Below are 27,276 nucleotides of genomic sequence, written 5' to 3'. Positions count from 1 at the left end.
TACCAACTGGAAGTAGAGATTGTGATACGAAAAGGGAAAACAAAGCATGAAAATGTTTGGAAACAATTCACAGATGCAAGGAAGGAAACCATAACATGTAAGTCAAAATTCACCTTTCCTCTCTACTCTCCTCTTCTCACTCCATTTGAAACATACACTTTGACTAACCGCATGGTAAGTATTTGAATACATAACAAAAAGGAATTTTTCTAATATGGAAACAGAGATGGAAAAACCCCTTCCCTGGAACTGTTTAGTTCTATTCTATTTGATTTTAGGTTTTGTTGATATGTTATTGACATTTTTTTGGCTCTTTTGTTCTTATCCAACCTACATTCTAGAATTTGAAATGAAATAGCCACATTTGCATCAATTAAAATTGATTTTGCCTCTAAAGTGCAAAACTACCTAAGCTATAATATCTTTCAATATAATATTCTCATTTGCAATTACATAGGAAAAATTGCTACCTAACTTAGTTTTTTTTTTTTTTAATAAATTTAAATTTAGAATATGTACTTTTCAACCATGGTTTTAAAAATCGGATCAAGGCAACTTGTTCAACGAGAACTAGCCCCCTAGTTTAGTTTGGTAAAAGTTGGAAAACTAGTGGTTCAACAAGTAAAACTAGGAATCATACCATTTTTTTGGTTCTTGATCATTCTGGTTTTTAAAACCATGCTCTTAACCAAACTTGTCTTTTCCTATTCTTAAATAAGTGCATTGAATGGATTAATTGAGTGGACTGGATAGACTGAATTGGACAAAATTGACTAAATTAGACCAAAATGAACCAAAGTAGACGAAGTTGGACCAAAGAGAAAACTAAATAAACTGAAATAGACGGACTAATGGACATAAAACAAATTTTGTCGTAACAAAATTAAAAAGTAGTACAATCTTTCTCAAGAATGCTCTTCTCAAAAAAGAGTTTCTCAAGAATGCAAAAAATAAGTTATGAAAAATATTTATTTCGTAATAAAAATTATTTATAACATTTATACATCATTAAAAAGTATGTTAGAAATTAGAAATTATTCTTTTAGTTTTAAACTAACTTTCTCAACCCCTTTTTTCTCTTCATTCAATCCAAAACACTAAAAATGTATCTCAAAAATTAATAAAGCTTTACAAAACAACGGTTCAAAACCAAATTGCAAAAATATTGTATCTCAATATACAATTGAACCATTGTTAACTGTGGAAATTTTTAAAATTCAAATTACCAAGTACTCATTTTTTTTCATTCAGATTTTTTGATAGCATACTTAATTGTAGTTCTATTAAGACATTATAAGGCTAAGCATCACTTGCTAGATGTTGGAAAACTAATAGCAAATACTATATATTATTGGCCCAAAGCTAATTAGCTTAATTTCTTTTTGACTTTCAACAATGTAGGGATTAGAAGCTAGACACCAATTTCCTCAAAAAAATAAAATAAAAAAAATAAAAAAAGAAAAAAGAAGAAGAAGAAGCTAGACACCAATTTTAAAGAAAAGTGTATTTTATCTGGACAATGTATTTTCAATGCAAAAAGAAAAATTTGCAAGGTAACCCAAAGAACAAGAACAGAAAAGTAGATCATTTTATTTATAGGATTATTATGAGAAGTAAGGATTTTTTGTGAAAACAATACTAATTGGATGGTAATTTATAGGAGCAACTCCGTTTGATTTTGTTTTGTTTTGTTTTACACTTCAAATTCTACACTCTTTGTCTGCATTCGTTGGTCTACGCTTCAAGCATTGACTGAAGTCTTGCAAGTTGGACCCTCCCTCCATTTTGTGGGGGCCTTTGTCTTGATCTGGCCACGTATCTTTTTTCTTTTTTTGGCTGCCACATATCAATTTGCTTACCTGCCAAATGTGCAACGAATTTTAGACAGAAGATTTCATTGGTCAATTATTTCCAGTGTCTTTGTAGTCTTTCCTAGAAAAAACACTTTCTCATTCAAGGGCAGGGCCATAGACTTTAGTTAATAGATTGACAATATTTTTTAATTTAAAATGAATTGGGGAATTCTAAATATACATAAAGTATACATTATGATGAAATCTTTTTGATGTTTAACTCAAATAATACTTTTTGATGTTTTTAAACTGATACATACATAAATGATTCAAAACGTCCTTTTCCTAATTATAAAATATTTATAAAAAAATCACCCAAAAGTTACAAAATAGTATTCAATAAACTTTTACATAACAAATAAACATATTTAATACACCCTATTGCTTGTGAGAATTAAAATTGAAAGTGTGCAAGCATTAAAACTCTGTGTAGTTGGAGGATGAAAAAGTAAGATAATAAAAAAGTGTGAGAATAAAAAAAAAAAAAAATTTATTTTTTCACTATAATGAGAATAGAAAAGTAGAAAGGCTAAAATTAAATTACTATTATACACTTATTATTAAAAATAGAATGATGAAAAAGTGAAGTAATTTGGTATTTTTTTTTTTTTTTTTTTTATCACAGAGCTAATAATGTGTGATCAAGAATGACGTAAGATACGGAGCAATGGTTTGCAGGAAAGTGAAGTGCTCTCTCTTCAATGGAATTCTGTGTAATAGATGGAATATCCCCTTTCCTCTCTTTGATCTGAGTAAATTTCCTTTTTCTTAGGGGTCCTTTTGGTTGTTTAGCTGGTAGCAAGCTGATTAGTGGGAGTCAATTGTATAGTTAAATCGGCTTAGCAGTTAATTGTTTTTATTTGGTTGTAGCTTTCGTTTGCTGCTTGTTTCTGGTTTGTCTTGGAACCCTTCTTTAAATTCTTTTGTTTTGTTAATAAAATGTTACCCTTTAATCATTTGATTAACTGGCCATACACAAAGTCTGATAATTTAAAGCTGTGGGGACTGATGCAAAGGCTATTCTGGTGATGCTCAGCTATTGAGTTTTAGTCAAAGGAATGAAGTGTACATAAAACAAAACTTGGCAGCATATGGACATAGCTCCAATTCAGTCAACCAAATCAGCAGATAATGATCTTGAGTTAATAACTTCAGATCATCATCCGCAGTTTACCTTGCCTCAGCAGAGTCATCCGCAGGGATTGGCTTCATGACTTCCATCGCATACTGACCAAACATATCCAACCCACCGACTACAACTTAAATCTCTATTTGCAACTGAATTAATGAAGTTGCCTTTGGCTTCCACTCAATCTTTGATCTGCCATCTTCTGGCTTTGATAATGCTCTTCTCAGCCTCGATCCCATCTAACCACTATAAATCTAGACTACCGTCCGCATCGTACGCAACTCTAAAAACATAACTTATATTTACAAGTTACAACATTCCATAAAATGCCATCCCCAATGACCTTTTTAGGGAAAATGAAGACGTTGTCCCAATGTACCTAAATAATGTTTAAAACAGATTGAATGAGTGGAATTCTTCATTCAAATGAAAGCTTGTTAGCAACGCATGAATAATCATTGACGTAACCTTTTCAATTAAGGGGGGTACAATCTTAAGCACTCAATTTCTGAGAATAGAGGCACTCCCAAGTACCATAAAAAAATGCTTGTTGAAGCATCTAGTTAAACTAAGCTGACAATGTTACCAGGTAGCCACATATATCCTTCAATTTCAATTTGGAAACTAAATTAATGCCTCAATTGTGAGAATCCTTTTTTTTTTTTTTTTCTTATGAGAAACACTATGAGAATCTAGTTAATTATCTAATCAGATGCTTTGTGAGTAATTCCTTGCAGGTATCTATGTGGTTGTTCCCAATCAACTGTATTTCAAGGGAAAATAATTCCCCTCCCTTATCATGGTACACCACAGAGTGATTATCAAAAGTTAAATTAGGGGTTTTGATGTTTGACACAACTTGTGAACACGCGCGAGTTTTTACAAATTTGGGTTGTGCTTTAGTTGGTTTAGATCATAAATAAGTCGACTCGAAAGCGACATGATAAGAACGTGTCATAAGCGGATTAACTTGCCTAACCCACAATTGACACACTAATTTATTTGTGTCAATCTAAAATGATCCGTTAGACACTCTTGTTTAACTCGTATGACAAATAAATACTTTAAAAAAAAAAAAAATTTCCAAGTACCTTCGACATCCAATCTATATTTTAAACTTAAAAAAAGTGAGTAATTACAAAAATAGATTCTTAAATGACAAAAAAAATCAAAATATAAATATTATTCATTCAATATTTAAAATAATAGGAAACCCCATTGAAAATTGTCGGCTTAGACCTCAAAATGTGTTAACAAGATCCTAAACTGTGCCTATTGTTGCATACTGCGAATTTGAAGAATAATATACAAGTTTTTTGTTTAATTTTTTTTCTTTATATTTAAAATACTCTATGCATATGAAAAACCATTATAGTAATGTGATCATATTTTGTATAAAATGCATAACATGCCAATAACATGGTTAATATTTCATGATTTTGGCATTATTATCCGAGTATATAGGTATGAAGAAATCAATTCAATTAATGTTAAAGTTGTTAAAAATATACAAATATCAAATTGATGGCTTTGCATAGATTTGGATCTTGGATGAAACTAATAATTTATTAAGAAAATTTAAATAAAACAAAACATTTCCTTATTGTTGATTCTAGTGAAATAGAGAGAATGAGGATGGTTTGAGAAATCTTAGTATAGGGATATATGTAACTGTAATTATGTATACCGAATTATATCTGTATACGGATTCCGTGGTCGAGTAGATTTTATTTGAATTGTTAGGTTTTTTAACATTAAGTTACGTGATTGAGTAGATTTTATTTGAAATGTTAGGTTTTTTAATATTAAGCTATTTTGATAAAATAGCCATGTTCCTCTGAAAAATACTACAGTTAAACAAAAAAGTCGACTTTCACTTTTATAACTAATTTTTGTTATTATTTTATATATAAAAACTTAAATTTATATTTCAATTAGTAGTATTCTTGTGCGATACATGACTTTATGAAAATTTTTGTGTAAACTAAAAAAGTAAAATATAATTAAAACTAAATTAATAAACAAATAGTAATTGTGGGTACCTAGGATGTACGCATCATTGGCATGTCCTTCAACGTCCTAGGATGTCCTCGGACGGCTTCGCAACGTCCTAGGCAAGCATGGCAACGTCCTAAGACGTCCTCGGACGGTGTCCTAACATCCTAGGCATGCATGGCAACGTCCTAGGCATGCTTGGCAACGTCCTCAGACGGTGTCCTAGGAGTCCCACATTAAAGGAAAACCCCCCACTTGCTGCCTTATAAGCTGTAAAGCGAAGGAGTAGTGTACCATGGGTTTATAGTTATAAGGCAACAAGTGGGGGGGTTTTCCTTCGATGTGAGACTCCTAGAACACCGTCCAAGGACGTTGCCAAGCATGCCTAGGACGTTGCCATGCATGCCTAGGAGTTAGGACACCGTCCGAGGACGTCCTAGGACGTTGCCATGCATGCCTAGGACGTTGTGAAGCTGTCCGAGGACGTCCGAGGACGTCTTAGGACGTTGAAGGACATGCCAAGGATGCGTACATCCTAGGTACCCACAGTAATAATAATATAAATAATAGTAAATAATAATTTCAATATATATTAAATCAACTAAATTACTTATTAATTATTTTAATAAATAATTTCACTAATTAAATAATTTAATACTTTAAAATAATTCAAAGTCATTCTTCTTCATGACTTCCTTCACAATATTGACAAAACATATCCAACCCCACCAGTACCAAGCTGATAAAAAGTACTAACATGTGAGATTTTAACCAAATTCCCCAATATGTGAGAATAAAAAACAGAAACAAAATACAACACAAAGTTTACGAAATTCACACAATTTTATGTGATTCAGCCATATAACTTTTTATATATCAAAGACCACACCTGACTTCTCATAGCCCTACAATGCATAGCAACTAGAAAGGTCCAATTCTTTAATAACACCCCCCCCCCCCCCCCCCAAAAAAAAACAACATAATGGCATGGTTTATGATTATTAGTGTACCCAATAATGAAAAATCTATCGCGTAAGTATGTAACAAATCCAAACATATACTAATATCAATCATCTTGGCTAATTTATTAATTTTTGAAACAAAGAATACTAACAAATCAATGAAACTGTTCGATTACGAAAGTCTAAACTCTTAACCTATCCAAAACAAAATGTTTTCTGAATAACACGAAACTAAAAAAAAAAACTAAAACGCAAAACTAAGTAACTTGCAACTTAAAGCATCTAGCATCTCNATCTTGAGAGGCAACCATGACTTGGGACTCGAGCTCCGACCCCAGACGGTCACAAAGAAAACCGTCGAGGCCTAAACCCTTGACGATGGCCCGGATTTTGGTTTTCCGCAACTCTGGTGAAGCCAAGATATCAGGAGGAATATAAAAGGATTCGCATCCCATCTTGCAACCGGGAATGTTCATAAAGAATTGCAGAGTAGGTTTGGCTGGTGGGTCTTCAGCCCCGAATCCGTAAAACTCAATTTTGGACTTGAAATCAACGTATTTGTTAGTCGCCATTGATACTTAATTGGTTCTCGTGAATTAAGGTAGTTTAAAAATCTAATGAATATAAATATACGTAGTGCTTTATTTGAATATGACAACTTTATCTGTGGTTGAGTCAAATTACAAGACTAAAACCACATAGAGTTATACTAGAGATTGGTATCCATGTATTTGATAAAACAAATTATCATTATAATTATAATAAATAATAAATAAATAATGAGCCACCTGTAACTCTATAATGAATGAATTATTATTCTTATCATAATAACTCTAAAAATAATATCATATTTGCAAGAAAACAAATCAAACTATGAAAAATCAACCATTTATTTGGGAAATACCGAACGGTTAGATTTTATTTGAACAATTTGGTTTTTTAATAGTAAGTTATTTTGATAAAATAACCATATTTTTTCTAAAAACCATGATGTTTGATTTTCTTTACCTAAAAAAGGGTCAATTTTGCATTTTTATATATGGGCTTTTAGGTTTTTTGGTTTTGAATTTGAAGTAATTCCCCAAAAGATCAGTTTAGGTATCCTATTTTTTGTCATATAAATAAATTCTGTAACTTTTTTGAATATTAATATTCTATAAACTAGAAGTCTAGAACTAATTGTGTGCGTTGCATAGTTTTGGTCCAATTTGGTTCGTGTCAGTCTACTTTGGTCTATTTCAGTCCATTCGGTTCATTTCAATTCAATTCAGTCCATTTAGTCTACTTTGGTCCATTGGGTCTATTTCGGTTCATTCAGTTCCCTTTGGTCTAATTTGGTCCACTTTGGTACATTTTGTTCTAATTTAGTCCATTTCGGTCCAATTCAGTTTATTCAGTCCACTCAATCCATTCAGTGCACTTATTTAAGAATAGAAAAAGACAAGTTTGAGTTGAGAGCATGGTTTTAAAAACCAAAATGATCAAAGAACCAAAAAAAAAAAAAAAAAATTGGTATGATTCCTAGTTTTACTAGTTGAACCACTGGTTTTCTAATTTTTACTAGACTAAATTAGAGGATTAGTTCCCAGTTGAACTAGTTGTTCCAATCCAATTTTTAAAACCATGGTTAAGTGTATATATTTTAAATTCAAGTTTGTTTTGGGACCCTTCTTTAAATTCTTTTGTTCTGTTAATAAAATGTTACCCTTTAATCAAAAAGGAGAAATTTGATTAACTGGCCATCAACATCACCATACACAAAGCCTGATAAATTAAAGCTGTGGGGATTGATGCAAAGGCTCTTCTGGTGATGCTCAGCTATTGAGTTTTAGTCAAAGGAATGAAGTGTATATAAAACAAAACTTGGTAGCATATGGACATAGCTCAAATTCAGTTAACCAAATCAGCAGATGATGATCTTGAGTTAATAACTTCTGATCATCATCTGTAGTTTACCTTGCCTCAGCAGAGTCATCCGCAGGGATTGGCTTCATGACTTCAATCACATATTGACCAAACATATCCAACCCCACCAGTACCAAGCTGATCAATAACAGTAAGTCTTTACATATCAGGTCATAATTAGAACAAAATAATGTTATTGCTTTATTATTATTCGTGTGCCCAATATTGAACAATCTATCACATATGTGACAGGACATATTAAAAGTATCAAGCTAAACTGAGAGGTTGACTAATCAATGAAATTCTCAAATTAATAAGAAGCCATTCATTACGATGTGACTAATCTATGAAACTCTCAACTCAAATGTTGCACTGCCTACAAATCCAATCCTATGCTTCAATACACAGCTCTATTCACATCAGGATAGGACAAAAATACAATCACCACATCTAAACAGTTTACAAGATAAATTAATTTTATTATAAAACGTAGTGTAGCATTATTATTTTGTATGAATAGAGCCTATTTGATAGTCCTACAGCAGTATGACTGTTCCATCAATTGTTTTTTTAGAATCTACTGAACAAATTCATTATTTGGAAAGCAATCTATTTAAGTAGGAAGTTCTCATCGTGATACATGAATAATTTCTTGGATTTGAAAAAAATGACCTGTTTCATAATTTTTTATGATAATGGCACATGAAATTCAAATGGACCCTTTCACGTTTAGGTAAACCAAATAAGCCATTGATAGTTTATACATGTTCAATTTGACTTCTGCATTTGCATCTCCAGATGTGGGTTGATGTTTGGGCTCATGCTCAGCTTAAACAATGATATATAAAGTGTATTATACTTTCGAGTCTTACATTGGTGAAGAATGGCAATATAGACAGCCCAAGAAGAGTGAGATTAGGCAATGTGTCGACTAAAACTAGCATGTATAAATATTGTCACTTGTAAGGAGACGAAATGTAACACTTCCACAATTTTTCTAATCCAATGAGAGGAGTTTTTCTGAACCTAGAAGTTCATCGACAATAGAAGATAATTTTGGTTGATACGAAGACAAATGAGTCATTGATTCAAATATTTAAGAGATAAATATGTGGCGGGACAAGGAGAGGAGAGGTGTTAAGAAATTCCTTTTTCTTTAAACCCTTCCGACTGAAAATGGAAATCTAACTCTCCACATTTATGTATCTGTTCTGCTTAAACTAAGAAACAGGTACAAACATGCAGATGCAGCCAGTAAACTGCGAACTCAAAAGAACAACAAAGTGACAAGCAGAACAGCACAACAGAGGCTGAACTCTAAATATATAACAGCTCATGCCTCATTACATTTTCAAGGATTTTTATATAGCAAAGAAAGAGGACTATCACGTCTACAGCTTAAATCTCTATTCCAAACTGAATTGATGAAGTTGCCTTTGGCTTCCACGCAAGCTTTGATCTGCCATCTTCTGGCTTTCATAAGGCTCTCCATAGCCTCGATCTGACCACTATAAATCTAGACTACTGTCTGCATCGAACGCAACTCTAAAAAAATATAACTTATATTTACAACATTCCATCAAGATGCCAACCCCTTTACGGCCTAACAACCCAACCAATACACCCCGGGTGCACCTCTCTTTTTAAGGCACACAAACAAGCTTCTAAGTCACTTTAGCCCTCAGACCTGACTTACAATTCACTTCTGCAGATAATTCTGTTGTATATTTTAATGACTTTTTTAGGCAACATGAAGACGTTGGCCCAATGTACCTAAATATTGTATAAAACAGATTGAATGAATTGAATTCTTCATTCAAATGAAAGCTTCTTTGCAACGCATTAGTAATCCTTGAAGTAATGTTTTCAATTAAGGGGAACAATCCTAAGCACTCAATTTACCAAAGATTAGAGGCATTCCTAAGTACCATAAAGAAATGCCTGCTGAAGCATTTAGTTAAAACTAAGCCGCTATCGTTTTAGTGTTTTACTGTCACACCAAAAAAAAAAAAAAAAAAAACCCAAGCTGACAATGTTGCCGGTAGCCACATATATCTAACGGCAGCAAATTCCGACAGGTTATGGGTCATGGCAAGTTCGTGTCTAACCCACAGAATTCGTTTGACCCGTTTAACTGAATATTATTTTACCAATATCTTATATCAACAAGATGCCATTAATTATTATATGACTAATTATCTTAACTTTTTTTTTCTTCTTCGATTCGGGCCAAATCGGCCTGTATCAGGCGAAACGGGCCGAATGTAAAAAAAAAAAAAACTACAAACCCAGGTCGCCGGCCGCCGTTCTTCTTTTTCTTCTCTCCCTTTCATCTTCTTCTTCTTCTTCTTCTCCGTTTTGCACTGGTCTTTTCCTCCATTTCATTTTCTTCTTCTCTGTTTCTTCTTCTTCTACTTCTTCGTTTCACACTGGTCTTTTCATCAGCTTCTGATTCCGAATCCATATACAAATGAGCAGCGGTTTCTTCACCAATCACTTCAATCTTCACGACTTCAATATGGGCTATCACCACAAAGTTCTTGGCTCCAAAAGACGTAGAAGCAGCCGTGACGAAGGATTCCATCATTGGACTGAGTGAGTCGCAAAGATAAGAGTCAAACTGCAAACTCTCAAGCGTGTCCACGATGTCTAGTTTCATATTCTTTGGCGAGGCCAAGACATAACGAGGAAAATCGAGTACTTTAACTAATTCCGGATAGACAACGTCTTCAAGCGTAAACAGCTTCTCATCTTTGCTGTCGTCGGTACTGGTTTGAAGAACTTTGAGTTGATACCTTGGCTGTAGACGGATTTCCAAATATCCCATGCTTATCGGTGATGGCTCTTCTTTAGATTTGCACAGTTCAAATCTCTTGGTGTTCGGCTCAAATCTCTTGTACGATTCAAACCTCACGTTGTAATCCAAAGGTTCAAAACAAGCCATTAGTTAACTATTGTGAACACAGATCCTCGTGAAACAAAAAGAATGGCAATGACAGAAAGAATAAGAGAAACAAACTGAGAATGTTATGTGAGACAGAGAAAATCAGAATGAGAGAGACAGAGGGTCAGAATGAGAAAGACTGAGAGTGGAATAATGTAGTTGATTCGAATATATGGGATGTATATATATAATATTTGTTTGCTTATCCGAATGGGTTAAGGATTCCGTGGTTAGATTGGTTTGGCCAGTGGTTTAGAAATCCTATTGTCCGTGGTTGAGTTGAATTACAAAACCCAAAGCACAGAGATATACTAGATTACTAGGTAGTAGGTATCGGTATCCCTGTGTGCGTATGTATATATATTAAGAATTATATATATATAATCCCTAATATAATGAATGAATTATTATTTTAACCCAAAAAAAAGAATGAATTATTATTCTTAATATAATTAATGAATAGAGTATTTGCAAGAAAACAAATCAAACTATGAAAAATCAACCATTTATTTAGGAAAATAATGAACTGTAAGATTTTATTTGAACTATCTAGTTTTTTAATAGTAAGTTATTTTGATAAAATAACCATATTTTTTCTAAAAACTGTGTAGTTTGATTTTCTATACCTAAAAAGGCTCAATTTTGCATTTTAATATATGGGCTTTTAGGTTTTTGGCTTTTAAATTTGAAGTAATTTCTCAAAAGATCAATTTAGGTATCCTATTTTTATGAATTTATATATATAAATAAATAAATCCTGTAACTTTTTTGAATATTAATATTCTTTAAACTAGAACTAGTTGTGTGTGTTGCATAGTTTTGGTCCAATTCGGTTCATTTCAGTCTACTTGGGTACATTTCAGTCTGCTCGGCCCATTTCAGTTTAATTCAGTACGTTTAGTCCACTTTGGTCCATTTTAGTCTAATTCGGTCCATAGTAGTCCATTAGGTCTATTTCAGTTCATTTGGTTCTCTTTGCTCCAACTTCGTCTACTTTGGTTCATTTTGGTCTAATTTAGTCAATTTTGGTCCAATTCAGTCTATCCAGTCCACTCAATTAATCCATTCAATGCACTTATTTAAGAATAGGAAAAGACAAGTTTGGGTTAAGAGCATGGTTTTAAAAACCAGAATGATCAAAGAACCAAAAAAATGGTATGATTCCTAGTTTTACTAGTTGAACCACTAGTTTTCCAACTTTTACCAAACTAAATTAGGGGGCTAGTTCTCGGTTGAACAAGTTGCCCTGATCCGATTTTTAAAACCATGGTTGAAAGTACATATTCTAAATTTAAATTTATTTTTTAAAAAAACTAAGTTAGGTAGCAATTTTTCCTATGTAATTGCAAATGAGAATATTATATTGAAAGATATTATAGCTTAGGTAGTTTTGCACTTTAGAGGCAAAATCAATTTTTAGTTGATGCAAATGTGGCTATTTCATTTCAAATTCTAGAATGTAGGTTGGATAAGAACAAAAGAGCCAAAAAAAAAAAATGTTAATAACATATCAACAAAACCTAAAGTCAAATAGGATAGAACTAAACAGTTCCAGGGAAGGGGTTTTTCCATCTCTGTTTCCATATTAGAAAAATTCCTTTTTGTTATGTAATTCAAATACTTACCATGCGGTTAGTCAAAGTGTATGTTTCAAATGGAGTGAGAAGAGGAGAGTAGAGAGGAAAGGTGAATTTTGACTTACATGTTATGGTTTCCTTCCTTGCATCTATGAATTGTTTCCAAACATTTTCATGCTTGTGTTTTCCCTTTTCGTATCACAATCTCTACTTCCAGTTGGTATGTCATCTAACTTTTATACCTTACCAGAAAACAAAATCATCTTTTCTCACACATCACAAACTTCTAACTATAATTAATCAACAATGTATTTGCTACTGCTAATAAGCTCTCATGCCGAAAGGGATGACAATTTTTATGGTAGCATATTTTCTTGTCAAGCGTATTCCTGTTTCTGCAAGATCAATTGATAACCTTTGGACTTTCAAAGACTCAAGTCTATTTTGTGTCAAAAAGTTTGTTAACTGTATCTGTCATTTGTATCAGATGCAGATCCATCAGTAGCATTGCCTGGTCTGACTTCTTCTTTCCATATATCTTGTTTTTTTATTTGGCAGTAAAACATCCATATCCCTTCAGCGATCAGGTTGTTCTATATATTCGTCATCTTGGGCCGTGAGTGTCGGTAGGGCAAGCATGGAAAGAAGGAAAAGCATTAGAACAAGTGCCTCAAAAGTTATGTGGTGAGATTCTAATGGTGAAAGATTATGCTGCATTATCTGACAATCACTAAAAGAATCTACTAGTAGTTCTGTTAAGAGAGGTGAAAGATTAATACTAATCATTAGTTTAGAAAAACAAAGGCCTTCACACTAAATCCCTATATACAATTGATTTGTTAATATGTAATGGATAAAGGTACAGCAAATTTGATGCAGAAAAGGGCTGAGAATATATGAAAATATCAAAGCTAATTGAACCATTGATAACTTTGGAAATTTTTGATAATTCAAATTACCAAGTGCTTTTTTTTTTTTTTTTTTTCATTCAGATTTTTTGACAGCATACTTAATTGTAGTTATATTAAGACATTTAAAGGCTAAGCATCACTTGCTAGATGTTGGAAAACTAATAGCAAATACTATATAATATTGGCCCAAAGCTAATTAGCTTAATTTCTTTTTTACTTTCAACAATGTAGGGATTAGAAGCTAGACACCAATTTTAAAGAAAAGTATTTATTGTGGACAATGAATTTTCAATGCAAAAAGAAAAAATTGCAAGGTAACCCAAAGAACAAAAATGAAAAAGTAGATCTTTTTTTAATGATCAAAAAGTAGATCATATAATGATCTATTTCTATTACACATACATCAAAACACAAAATCATATATATATATATATATATGTATCTTTCACCAAATTAAAGCAAAACCAAAAGACAATTAAGAAACATATCATTCTAGGACCGACGTATAAAATTTGATATACTAATTGGTTTAGTAATAGTTGTTCCAAATTGTAGTAGGAATAGTAATATATTTCTCTACTCAAACGGAAAAGTAATACATTTGTTTCATAAAAATCTTATAAAAAAATTTAATAAGAAGAATATACTTTCTTACTTACCAAGAAGTATATTTAGTTGTTACAAAAGAAAGGTAATAAAAAGTCCAAAAGTCTTTTAGTTAAGTGGCTTTGCCTCTCTCTTTTATAAGAACAACGAAAGTTTAAATCCCCCAACTTATAATAACAATTAAATTATCTAAAAGAAAATGTGTGTAATAGTTAGGACATAGGTTGTAACATTATAGCTTATCTCTGCTCGTGTATTTGTGTGAGGACCAATGAGAGAAGTGTTCACTTGTGATTCTGGTGACAACTTAATTGGGGGAACGAGACAATGAGTAACAATTACCATTTTGACTTAGGCTCATGGGGTTTTCTTAAAAACACAGTTACAATCATGAAGTATCATTATCATCTTTTGTTTTAATCTTTTTAATTTTTTTTTTTAATAATTCAAAACAAGATTTTCATTTAAGAATCAAAGATACATCAGCTAACAATTAGAGGTTTAGGGTGATCATTAATTTTTATCTAATTTTGATTTTAATTGTTATTGTGTTTATGTTTATGTGTATTGTTATTGGTTGCACTATGCCCCCTAAAAAGTACTCATTAGTGATATATATCCTTGAAAACATAGACCTAACCGTAAGAGAAATCCTCATCTCAATGAAAAATATTTTATGGTCAACTAGAGTTCATCCAAATTTAAGTAGAGGAAAAGAATTAAATTTAATTACTAAAAGATAATAAAAAATAAAAAATAAAAAATAAAAAATTGTAAGGGTGGGGGTTTATGTGGGGGCCATATTACTGATGTTATGCACTCTGGAGTCATTATCCTCATCTTGGCTGCCTTCATATTGAAGTAGCCGCAAAAGGTGATGTAGGTTGATGCCAAAATGTTTCATGATTTCACCATTTCCTATTCATTTTGGCAATTCTTCAATTTTATCGATGAAACTAATAACAACATCATTTAAGGCAATCGATTATAGCGTCCATGATCAGTGTGAGCTTTTGTTATATTGTTGGAGATTATAACGGTGCTTAGTATGGCTAATATCGGCTTCTGATTAGATTTTCCTCTTGATATCTTTATCTGTTTGAAGTCTATATTTCTTCACGAAAGCCAACTTCAGTTTGCCTCCATGACATTTAAAAAAAAAAAAATGATAAAAGTTATTTTTTTAGTCCATTATAAATATTAGAATTGTAAAATTTGCTTTATCAATTTTAAAATTAAAATAATTGTCCCGATTTACAAACGAGTCCCCTATAAAGCATCATATTTTCCAACAATCATCAAACTCAGAAAACTGTGTCGGAAAATCAATGATTTGAAATCTCTTTTTAAATGGTACATTGTGTCTTATTTCTCAAATGCAAAGTCATTAAAAATTGATGTCAACCAGCCCATTCAATTTGCCAATAGCAAGCACATTGTTTGGGTTTACCATTTCAAGTCCAAGTTATTAAAGCCAAAAATTCATGAAGAAAGAATAGTTAATTGTCCATATTCTCATTCACCCTTGCCAACCTATAATTATTGGTAAAAAAAATGTATTGCTTGAAAACCAAAATCACAATCAAGAAGTATCATCATCATGATTACTAGCATTATTAGTTCAGTATTAAGTTGATGTTTATTGTTATTATTATTATTATTTTATGTTTATGTGTATTATTATTAATAGTATTTAGTCCCTAAAATGTGCAATACACAGGAAAGTTTTATATAAAGATGGTAAAACAAATTTTGTCATATCAAAATAAAAAAGTAGTACAATCTTTCTCAATAATGCTCTTTACAAAAAGAATTTCTCAAGAATGCAAAAAATAAGTTATGGAAAATACTTATTTCATAATAAAATTTTTTTATAACATTTTATATGCCATTAAAAAATATGTTAGAAATTAGAAATTATTCTTTTAGTTTTATATTAACTTTCTCAAACCCTTTTTTTCTTTATTCAATCCAAAACACCAAAAATGTATCTCAACAATTAGAAAAATTCTACAAAACTACCGTTCAAAACCAAATTGCAAAAATATTTACTTCAACACCTTTATGTGACATTAGGAATGAAATTTGAATAAGAGATAAGAAGAAAGAATTGGGGAATATTCTTATCAATTTTCATTGATTTTAGGTTTTGTGCTAATATATTTTACTTGTTTAAAATGTATGAGAATATATGTATGTTGGTCGATCATCACTTATCAAAAAAAAAAAAAAATGTATGCTACTTGATCATGATACTCAGGATTTTGTATAACGTCTGACACCAAGCAATGTTTGACATCAAGCAATTGCATTGTATACCACATTATAATGATTATTCTAACATTGGCATAAAGGTTTAAGTGTTTAACTACCATCCCATTTTCTTGTCCATCTTAATTGGACATCATTTAATGTTTCTCCTTTTATATAAAAATATTACAAAAATTAGTTTTTAATTTAAAATAATGGCCAAAAATGACAAAATACTTTTTTTCAATAAAATAAATTATATTTTAAATAGCAAGTGTAACTTGTCAGTACTTATACATCGTGTTCGATCTTGTCCATTTTTTAAATAAACAATATTTTGAGACCTCCAAAGTAGAATAATTGATAAGCAAATAAGAAATTAATTAACTTATTCCCATATTTCATCTATATAGATTTGCTTGATGATACTAGGGCTAACTAAATGACTTGTGGAAACCCGATTCAACTAACAAATCAACTTCGACTCAAGCCTTTTCAATTGATTTTGTTGGTAGTTATGGTTGGTATTCTATTTGATTCCATAAAGCTCGATTGTCATTGGTTGGATGTCCAAAATAGAGGGGAGCTTAACAAACATAACTGATTGATCTTTGATGACTACAATCTATTGCACTCGAAGGATCTTGGTCGTGGTTTTTGAAGGCCATTTCGATGTTTGTGAGGCTAAAATCTGGTCGTTGGATGTTAAGATATTTGTCGACAAATTTAATATTTGAACGTGCAATGGAAAGATCCACCCATGGAAACCCCTCTCCATGGGTGATTAAAAAAATGTCTTTATGCTCCCTAAACTTTCATTATAGATAATTTAGTACTTAAACTTTGTACATGCGTCAAAAAACATTTTCAAATATAGTTTAGCATTTTGGTCTTTTTAAAAAAAAGTGAAATCATATTAAGGAAAGAAATCAAGGAATTGAAGGATTTGACCATTATATATATATATATATATTAGAATTACACTCCCCTCCCCTGAGATTTGAAAGAATGATACTCCATCCCAAACTTAAAAAAAAAAAAAAAAAAAAAAAAAAAAAAAAAAAAAAAAAAAAAAAAAAAACACTCCTCTCCCTTGAAGCTTGTAAAAATTAACACTTCTCCCATTTTGTTTATATATATTAATAATGAAATATTCTAAATTTCTATAAAAATCTCTTTACAAAAGTTTAACCATAATTAATAATAATAAAAATAGCTGAAAATTTTAGAATAAAAATGTAAAATTTATCAAGTATAAAATAAAATTACAATGACAAATCTCTCCATAAACCATTGCAAAAGGAAAAAATAATAAGAAGGAAAATTCATGCTTAATTTTTTAAATACACTTTAATTAAACAAATTAAAACAATGAATTTTAATTTTAAAATGGAGGATAATTTCTAAATCTACCTTTAAACAGAGGGCAGATTAGCACACAATATTTTTAACACTATTATTTATTAATATTTGGTCAATCGGATATTAAAAGAAGAATTTTTTTTTTCAAATTTTGGGTGAGGTGTCATTTTTTTAGACCTAAGGAGAGATGAGTATAATTATATACACATACATAAAAGATAGAAATACTACTATAACTTAATCTAAGTATATGTGTCTAATTTTTTCTTAAATATTTAAATTGTGGCTTAAAAAAATAGGACTTTTTTTTAACAAAAAAAAAGTAGTGGGAATTACTGCAGGCTTTATATATGACCCAAAAACATTTCTTCCTTAAAAAAATAAAAAATAAAAAATAAATGAAAAAGAAAAAGAAACACCGTTCAGAGTCTATATAAAGCTTGATTAAACTAGAAGATTATTATGCTTGTGTCCCAAAACAAACACACACTTTGCCTCCAAAGTCCAAACTCAAAAGCCTCCTATCCAAGTCCAACGCACTCACCCAAAATGAAGGCAACTACCTCCAACTGCAAGTGCAACCATCACCTGCGGCTCTCCTCCAGCTTGTACTCTCCTTCACCCATCTCCCGCCAACTCATCTTCCCCCAAATCAACGGCGGCCACGTCTGTGTTTCACTGATTCCACAGGTGAGCATATCACTCCCCAAGTGTTCCCATATCAGCAATTTTATTTATTTATTTATTATAATTAACATTTTTCACTGGCAAAATTTCATTCCTTTATTGTAATTATAGGTATAAAATTGTACACTCATGGGCCAGGTGGCGCAATCCGGGCCGTCGGTGGAGAGGAGAGAGCTTACGTGTCAGCTTGGGATGAGAAACCTTATGAAATAGTTGACAACGGTAAAAAAGCTTACTTGGATGAACAAGATGTGGTCACATTTCTTGACCCTCCTAAGGAGTTGATTCCTCTGGACCCTTCTTCTTATAATCCAGCTGCATATCTTTGGTACAGTTCTTACTTTTATTAGTTCTATTTGGATAATTTCAGTAATGGGTTTTTTTTTTTTTTTTTTTTTTNTTGGGGTTTTTTTTTTTTTTTTTTTTTTTTTTTTTTGAGTCATATAGAATGAAATTTTGATGGTTAATGGGACCTGTAGATGTAGAAACAAAAACAGTGAAGTGGGTCTAATGGGATTTTTTGTTTTGAGTTCATTGCACTGTTTTCAATTGTGTTCTCTTGTGTTGCTAATTTGATTTATATTGCTATGTTGTACTTGTAATTTAGAAATTGAATGAACTTATCTTGTAAATAAATATAGGCCAAAATAGACTATTGGTGCCTAAACTTTAGGCTTTAGCTCATGAGCGATTTTAGTCCTTGAAGTTTAAAGTGATCTATTTTTAGTCCCTAACAAATTTAAAGTGATCGTTTTGAGTCCTAAATAATATAAAGTGATCGTGGTATGGAGAGGGAGGCATTGTGGCGGAGCCGCGGAGGGAAGTTGAGATGAAGTATGGCTCTCTAAGGGGAGGATGGTGTACCAATGTTGTTAATGTTTTTTTTTTAATGGGATTAGCGAATGCAAATGTATAGAGGGGTTGGGCTAAGTTTTCGAGTTTCATTATGTCTGGGGCAGGAGATGGAACCAGAGTTAAGTTTTAGCTGGACGTTTGGTGTGGTGATGTGTCTTTGAAGGAGTCCTTCCCTCAATTGTTTCGTGTAACACATGATAAGGAAGCTTCAATAACAGATCACATCCAATTTTGCAATGACTTTATTCATTGTGTGTTGAATTTATACGAAAAGTACAAGATTGGGAGTTGGAGTCCATTTTTCTTGTATTTAATTTACTCTGCATCTGTGTGAGGTCATGGCAAGGATAAGCTTTTATGGAAGCTGTCTGCTCGATAGGGCTTTGAGGTTAGATCATGTTATAAAGCCTTGGCCCCTAGTGGAGGGGTGAATTTCCCTTGGAAAAGTATTTAGAAGCCTAAAGGGTGAACAAGTCTTGCTTTCTTTATCTGGACTTTGTCTTTGTGGAAAATCTTAACAGCGGATAACTTGAGGAAAAGAAAATTTATTTTGGTGAGTTGGTGTTGTGTGAGCAAGAGAGGTTGGGGGACAATTGATCATTTTCTTCTTCATTGTCTGTTTGCTAGAGACATGTGGAATATGATAATTAGCCTCTTTGGGGTTTAGTGGGTGGTGCCTTGAGGGATTGTAGACTTACTAGCTTGTTGGCAAGGCTGTTTTGGTAAACATAGTAATAATGAGATTAGGAAGGCTATCCTGCATTGCTTGATGTGGTGCATTTGGAGAGAAATGAATGCTAGAAATTTTGAGGGATGTGAATGGACTATTTTAGATTTGAAACTGCAGATTTTCAGAACTTTGTATGAATGGATGGCAGCAACGAGACTTTTTTCTTTTTCAAACTTATTAGATCTCATTGGTCATTCTAACTTTAGATTTTAGTTGTGCTGTACCTTAATTATATTCTGTGTACTGGTGCGCTCCTGTTTCTTTACTCAATAAAACATTATTTTCAGAAACAAACTTAAAGTGATTGCTTTTAGTCCCTAATGTGTTTAATAGAGTCACAATGTGTTAGTTTTTAGTTTGGACACATCATCTAAGAGAATAAAAGCAATCACTTTAAAATTTAAGGACCAACAGTGTATGTAAGCCATAAATATAAAATGCATAATATTTTTTTATTGCTAAGTTAAAAACCCAGGCATCCAGTGAGTTTTTAGCATCTGCATAGTTTTTGTAGGAAAAGGAAGTGACATTTGAGTAAGAGCTCATTGACTAAATATATAAATAAATGTTGTGAAATGATAGTAAGATGGTCAATTTTGTTTAAAAAAAATATGTTGATGGCTAAGTTTTACAAACCCCACGTGGATCTTAAGCCAAGACCACACCTTTTGAAAATGGCCATTTGAGCTCGAGTACATTAGGAATAAATTTATGTTTTGTTCAGTGAAAAAATAATAGGAATTTCTTTGAAACTTTCTTTTGATTTTGTTTTTGATGTGGTGGTAGTTGGCAGTTGTTAAGCCATTACAACTTGGATTTCTTTTGGTCTTTGTTGTTTATTATTTCATTTTTTTTTTTTTTTAAATTTTTGTTGGTGTGAACTTCAGGAAAAAGATTGAAGATATTCCTGAGGAAAGGCGTTACCATTTGCTGAACTTGCTGAACCCTAGGTTGTATCTCAATAAGCTTGTCAAGCCATGTTGAAATCCTAATGTTACATTTGCTTTTCCCATCTAAACTGATTTCTTTACTCTCATATCCATGTTTCAATCTAATTCTATTTGATATATTCTAATAAATTAACAGGTATTTGAATAATTATAATAAAATCTAATAAAGAATTCTGAATACTTAGTTTGTTTGGACAAATGTGTGTAGGCTTATATCAAGAGCTTGGCAGATAGCTGGTACACGATATGAGGATCCTAAGCTAGCAAAGAAAACTGCATCCACATTGTCTAGTGAAGATGGTGTAATGCTTGAATATTACAACTGCCGGACAAGTGGAGGCAACTCAAGTAAATTTTGCTATGACTATTTGGTCATGTTTTAATTTATCTTGGAAAATTGATCCAATTTGAGTTTGTGCCTTTTGAAAAGTAATTTATGTAGAGGGAACACAGACAGACAATACAAAAAGGAAGGCCCACGTAGAGTGAGTGTTTGTGCCTTAAGTGTTTAATCATCCTAGTTGTGGGATCATACTTTGTTCTGATCAATGTGGGACATTTTAAAATAATACTCATTTAATTGACTCTTTGTTAAGGAATTACACCGCAATAGGTTGTGGCATGTTAATTTCTGCTTATTTATCACTGTTAGGTTTCCTGAACCTCCCAGAAGAATGTTAATTTCTTGAAAAGTAATTTATGTAGAGGGAACACAGACAGACAATACAAAAAGGAAGGCCCACGTAGAGTGAGTGTTTGTGCCTTAAGTGTTTAATCATCCTAGTTGTGGGATCATACTTTGTTCTGATCAATGTGGGACATTTTAAAATAATACTCATTTAATTGACTCTTTGTTAAGGAATTACACCGCAATAGGTTGTGGCATGTTAATTTCTGCTTATTTATCACTGTTAGGTTTCCTGAACCTCCCAGAAGAATGTTAATTTCTGCTAATTTATCACTGTTAGGTTTTCCTTAACCTCCCAGAAAAGGGTTAAAAGGGAAAGTGGGGGGAGGGGAGGAGGGTGGGGGATGAGCCATGCAGGAGTTTTCCCTCTCTTATAAGTGCGGTTTGCTTCTTGGGAAGGCCTTAAAGGGCATGTAGTTTTTACTGACAGTGAATGCTTGATTTATCTGATCATTCTGTTGGTGAAATTGCATGAGTGGTAGGTTGCAAATCAAATCATGCAAAAGGAACAACTTTGTTTTTGAGAATTTGATATATATATATATATATATAGGGTTAGGTTCAAGTTACACCTGATGTAATTCTAAATAATGTTACACCACTCATTATTTTTTAATAGGATGCCAATTTTGACAAATCCACCGTTGGATTACATTATCTTCGTATATTTTCTATGCTTGCAAAATTTCAAGGTAATCGAATATCAATAGTTATGTTATCAATCAATTGTTTAAATTTAAGTATTTGTAGTTTAACATTATACATAAAAAATGTGTTTATGGATAAAATAGTAAATAACATCCGATTAGCATGAAAATTGGCATGCATGTTAAAAACATATAGAACATGTAATCTAACGGTAAGATTTTCAAAATATGAATTTAATAACAAGTTATTGGGTGGTGTAACACTGCTTAGAGTTACACCAAGTGTAACTTGAACCCAACTCATATATGTGTGTGTGTGTGTGTGTGTGTGTTTCTGGTCAATGACTCAATGGTCTTTCTCATTCATGTGTGTATATGTGTGTGTGTGTGTGTTTTGTACTCTTAAAAGGTTTCATAGGTTTGTTTCAATTAAAACATAAAATTATTTGACCATGATGTAATGCAATTAGGTAGATTTAGGTAGATTACCTTATTTAATACTTACAGCTTCATTATTTAATAATGCTATATTTTTGTATTCCTGTAATCTATCAGGAAAGCATAAGGAAACTCCTCAATAACCATCTTGAAAATTTGTGTTTAGGCGAAATCAACAATTGAGAACATCATAAGGTAACAGCAAAGCATAGATGGGTTAGGTTCAAGTTGGAGCATTTAAGATGAAACTTGAAAACCTTAGATGCCTGACCAGAAACCTACATTACATCAGAAAACCTTTATGGCTAGCACAAAAAAGGAGAAAGATGGTCACCTGACCTCAACTCCTCCCTACCTTTGAAGTAACCAACTAGGCTTCCATTAAGGGCAACAGAGAAGTTAGAAGTGGTTATACACTCCCTAAGCCAATCAGTAAAGCTCCCAGGTACACCAATAGCACTAAGTCAGTGCAAAATGAAGTCCCAGTCACCAGAAGAGGAGAGTAGAGAGGAAAGGTGAATTTTTGACTTACATGTTATGGTTTCCTTCCTTGCATCTGTGAATTGTTTCCAAACATTTTCATGCTTGTGGTTTTCCTTTTTCGTATCACAATCTCTACTTCCAGTTGGTATGTCATCTAACTTTTATACCTTACTNTCAGTGCAAAATGAAGTCCCAGTCACCTAATCATAAGCCTTCATAATGTCCACTTTTATGGTGCACCTAGCTTGACGTTTATCCCATGATAACTCTTCTTAATAATCTCTCGAGTCAATGGTGCATTTTCAGGAATACTTCTCTGCGATATAAATGCTGCTTTGATATTGGCTAATGAAGGCATCTAGGCAAGGCTTAAGCCTTAGCAAAAATCTTGGTATTGCATTTATACATAATGTTTACAGCAGGCTTTTGGCTTAAATACTCCCATAGAAGGGCTTGGAACCTTAGAACCACGGTTATAATGGTTGCATTAACCTCACCTAGAAGCTGACCAATTTGGAAAAGGACTCTCTCTCTCTCTCTCTCTCCCCCCCCCCCCCCCCCTCTTCTTCTTGTGTTGGATTCTTTGTTTGAGTAATTTCCGGTAGTTCTCTATTAAGTGACATTACTGATTGAATGTCTATTAGCTTTTAGAAACTTCATGACATTGATATTGAACATTGTTAAACAGGGCCAATGCCTATTGCTTGGATTAATTTCTTCAAGAAGGTGGATTCTACACTCTTGATTGTCGCTCTTTCTTGCTATATTATATTGTTGGTTATTTTATTGATTCTTCTTCTTATCTCAGGCTATATTTTCTTGCAAGGATGGGAAGACCTATGGACGATTTATTGGTAATTTTGTTTTCCTTTGATAAATACTCTTTTTAGATCACAACTCATATTTCAATGGAAGTATTTAGTTAGAATCGTATTTAGACACCCATTACTCCTGTTTCCTTACATATTTTACATAGATCTGAATGATCTCCATCTTCCTGCCATTTTTATAAGAGATTACTTGTGTTTGTGATGTTGGTTTTCTCATTTATTTCTTCCTCCATGATTTCTAGCATAGATAAGTTGGACAATTTGAATGATCTGTTAGTCCCATGGTACAGCGATCACAGTTGAAATCATCTGATTTGGTGAGAATCTTTCTGACTGGGGAAGTTTATTTCAGTTGTGTGCACAAAATCGTGGAAAAAAAATGATCTTTTCTTTGACTGGTAAGATTTGAACTGACTACCTACCCCCAACCCAACCCTTTACCACCAGATCCAATGGCCTAGTGGCAACAACATATTGATATTATCTAATGCATAAAAGCTAGAGGTTTGAGACACAAGATCATAACCAATATATATTGTTGATGAATTAACTTTATTTTCATTCAATGCATTACTCCACCATAGATAAAGTGGTTGATTTAACCCTTTTTTTTTTTTTTTTTCTGTTAATAGCAGTGTCTAACTAATATTTAATGGCTCAGGTGGATCATTACTGTCTGCATTTGCAAATTCTTTTTATCCATTGTATTTTGAAGTGAGACAAGTTAAGGAAGTTATGTCAACTGAACAGCCTTGTGATTTAGCATATGATTTTGGGGATGGCCTTCTGGATCTTGAAGAATATCCACAAGGCTTTCCAAGACCAGGTGATTAATTATCAATACTTTTTGAAATTTTGTAGTGTGCTAAAAACCTCTTCTTTCTTGATATACTTTGAAGAGAACCATTAAGAGAGAGAGAGAGAGAGAGAGAGGGAGTGTACTCGTGAAGAGGTGTTATATCCAGTTTTTTTGTCTTTTTGGAGAGATGTGATATATTCTCCTTTGTTATAAAGTCTCCATGAAGTTATATGAATCTTTTTGGGGAGCAACTTTTGTAGAAACTATTTTAGACTACCTATTGTCTCTAGAAATGAAATAATAGAAAACAAAATCATCTTTTCTCACACATCACAAACTTCTAACTATAATTAATCAACAATGTATTTGCTACTGCTAATAAGCTCTCATGCCGAAAGGGATGACAATTTTTATGGTAGCATATTTTCTTGTCAAGCGTATTCCTGTTTCTGCAAGATCAATTGATAACCTTTGGACTTTCAAAGACTCAAGTCTATTTTGTGTCAAAAAGTTTGTTAACTGTATCTGTCATTTGTATCAGATGCAGATCCATCAGTAGCATTGCCTGGTCTGACTTCTTCTTTCCATATATCTTGTTTTTTATTTGGCAGTAAAACATCCATATCCCTTCAGCGATCAGGTTGTTCTATATATTCGTCATCTTGGACTGTGAGTGTCGGTACGGCAAGCATGGAAAGAAGGAAAAGCATTAGAACAAGTGCCTCAAAAGTTATGTGGTGAGATTCTAATGGTGAAAGATTATGCTGCATTATCTGAAAATCACTAAAAGAATCTACTAGTAGTTCTGTTAAGAGAGGTGAAAGATTAATACTAATCATTAGTTTAGAAAGGCCTTCACACTAAATCCCTATATATAATTGATTTGTCAGTATGTAATGGAGAAAGGTACTACAAATTTGATGCAGAAAAGGGGCTGAGAATATATGAAAATATCAAAGCTAATTGAACCATTGATAACTGTGGAAATTTTTGATAATTCAAATTACCAAGTGCTCTTTTTCTTTTTTCTTTTTTCTTTTTTTTTTTCATTCAGATTTTTTGACAGCATACTTAATTGTAGTTCTATTAAGACATTTTAAGGCTAAGCATCACTTGCTAGATGTTGGAAAACTAATAGCAAATACTATATATTATTGGCCCAAAGCTAATTAGCTTAATTTCTTTTTTACTTTCCACAATGTAGGGATTAGAAGCTAGACACAAATTTTAAAGAAAATAGTATTTATTCTGGACAATGTATTTTCAATGCAAAAAGAAAAAATTGTAAGGTAACCTACAGAACAAAAATAAAAAAGTAGATCTTTTTTTTTTTTTTTTTTTTTTTTTATGATGATGATCAAAAGTAGATCATATAATGATCTATTTCTATACACATACATCAAAAACACATAAATCATATTTATGTATCTTTTACCAAATTAAAGCAAAACCAAAAGGCAATTAAGAAACATATCATTCTAGGACCGACGTACAAAATTGATTCAAAATACTAATTGGTTTAGTTATAGTTGTTCCAAATTGTAGTAGGAATAGTAATATATTACTCTACCCAAATGGAAAGTAATACATTTGTTTCATAAATCTTTATAAACGACCTATAAGTAATAGAAAAAATAAAAAAAAAATCTAATAAGAGGAATATATATCCCTTACATACCGCAGGAGTATATTTACTTGGTAAAAAATAAAAAAAAAAGGTAATATATAAAAGGTCCAAAAGTCTTTTAGTTAAGTGGCTTTCCTTTCTCTTCTATAAGAACAACCAAGGTTTAAATACCCCAACTTATAATAAAAATTGAATTATCTAAAAGAAAGTTGTGTAATAGTTAGGACATAGGTAGTAGCATTATAGCTTATCTCCGCTTGTGTTAATTGTGTGAGGACTGAGGAGATGAATTTAACCCATTTCATGACTTATGTTTATGGGTTTTTCTTAAAAACAGTTACAATCATGAAGTATCTTTACATCATTAGATTTAATCTTTTTAAATATTCTTTTTAGTAAATCAAAGTAAGATTTTCATTCAAGAACTCACATCAACTATAATTGAAGTTTAGGGTGATCATTAGTTTTTATCTTATGTTGATTTTTATTGTTAATTTGTTTATGTTTATGTTATGTATATTGTATTGTTATTGGAGCACTATGCCCCTAAAAAGTACTCATTAGTGATATATATCCTTGAAAACATTAGACCTAACCATAAGAGAAATCCTCATCTTAATGAAAAATATTTTATGGTCAACTAGAGTTCATCCAAGTTTAAGTTGAGAAAAGAATTAAATTTAATTCCTAAATATAATAAAAAAATTATAAATAAAAATATACAAGGGTGGGGTTTATAAGGGGGCATATTACTATTAGTATGCTCTCTAGAGTCGTTTTCTTCATCTTGGCTGCCTTCATATTGAAGAAGGCTGCAAAAAGGTGATGTAGGTTGATGCCAAGGTGTTTCATGATTCATCATTTCCTATTCATTTTGGTAATTCTTGCTTCAATTTTATCATTGAAACTAATAACAACTTCATTTAAGGCGGTCAATTATAGCCTCCATGATTTGTGTTGAGCTTTTTTTATATTGCTGTAGGCTGTAATGACACTTATAAAACGGACAAGTTTCTAAGTTTTAAGTTTTCCCTAGATTTCGCCTTGA

At 32.1% G+C, this 27,276-nt stretch overlaps 1 protein-coding gene across 1 annotated transcript; it reads left to right on the top strand.

The window, feature by feature from the left end:
- The first annotated feature begins 12,699 nt into the window (after window positions 1-12,699).
- Window positions 12,700-25,579, top strand: LOC112035704 (uncharacterized). Its single transcript, XM_065771766.1, has 9 exons — window positions 12,700-12,821; window positions 17,934-18,184; window positions 18,293-18,509; window positions 20,654-20,716; window positions 20,925-21,064; window positions 23,661-23,698; window positions 23,781-23,826; window positions 24,464-24,628; window positions 25,213-25,579. The coding sequence occupies exons 1-9, from the start codon at window positions 12,700-12,702 to the stop codon at window positions 25,272-25,274; spliced, it is 1,104 nt and encodes a 367-aa protein (XP_065627838.1). The 3' UTR covers window positions 25,275-25,579.
- Window positions 25,580-27,276: the final 1,697 nt, after the last annotated feature.

The sequence above is a fragment of the Quercus suber genome, unplaced genomic scaffold (genome assembly GCF_002906115.3).
Source record: "Quercus suber isolate HL8 unplaced genomic scaffold, Cork oak 2.0 scaffold_48, whole genome shotgun sequence".
In the NCBI taxonomy this organism is placed as follows: domain Eukaryota; kingdom Viridiplantae; phylum Streptophyta; class Magnoliopsida; order Fagales; family Fagaceae; genus Quercus; species Quercus suber.
This window is presented reverse-complemented; position numbering and strand designations above follow the sequence as displayed.

Excerpts from the sequence above, each read along its gene's own strand:
- LOC112035704 (XM_065771766.1), top strand. The coding sequence starts at position 12,700 with ATGCCGAAAGGGATGACAATTTTTATGGTAGCATATTTTCTTGTCAAG. Across the intron at positions 18,185-18,292 it reads GTGTTTCACTGATTCCACAG|GTATAAAATTGTACACTCAT; the intron begins GTGAGCATATCA and ends TTGTAATTATAG. Across the intron at positions 21,065-23,660 it reads GACAAGTGGAGGCAACTCAA|GGCCAATGCCTATTGCTTGG; the intron begins GTAAATTTTGCT and ends ATTGTTAAACAG.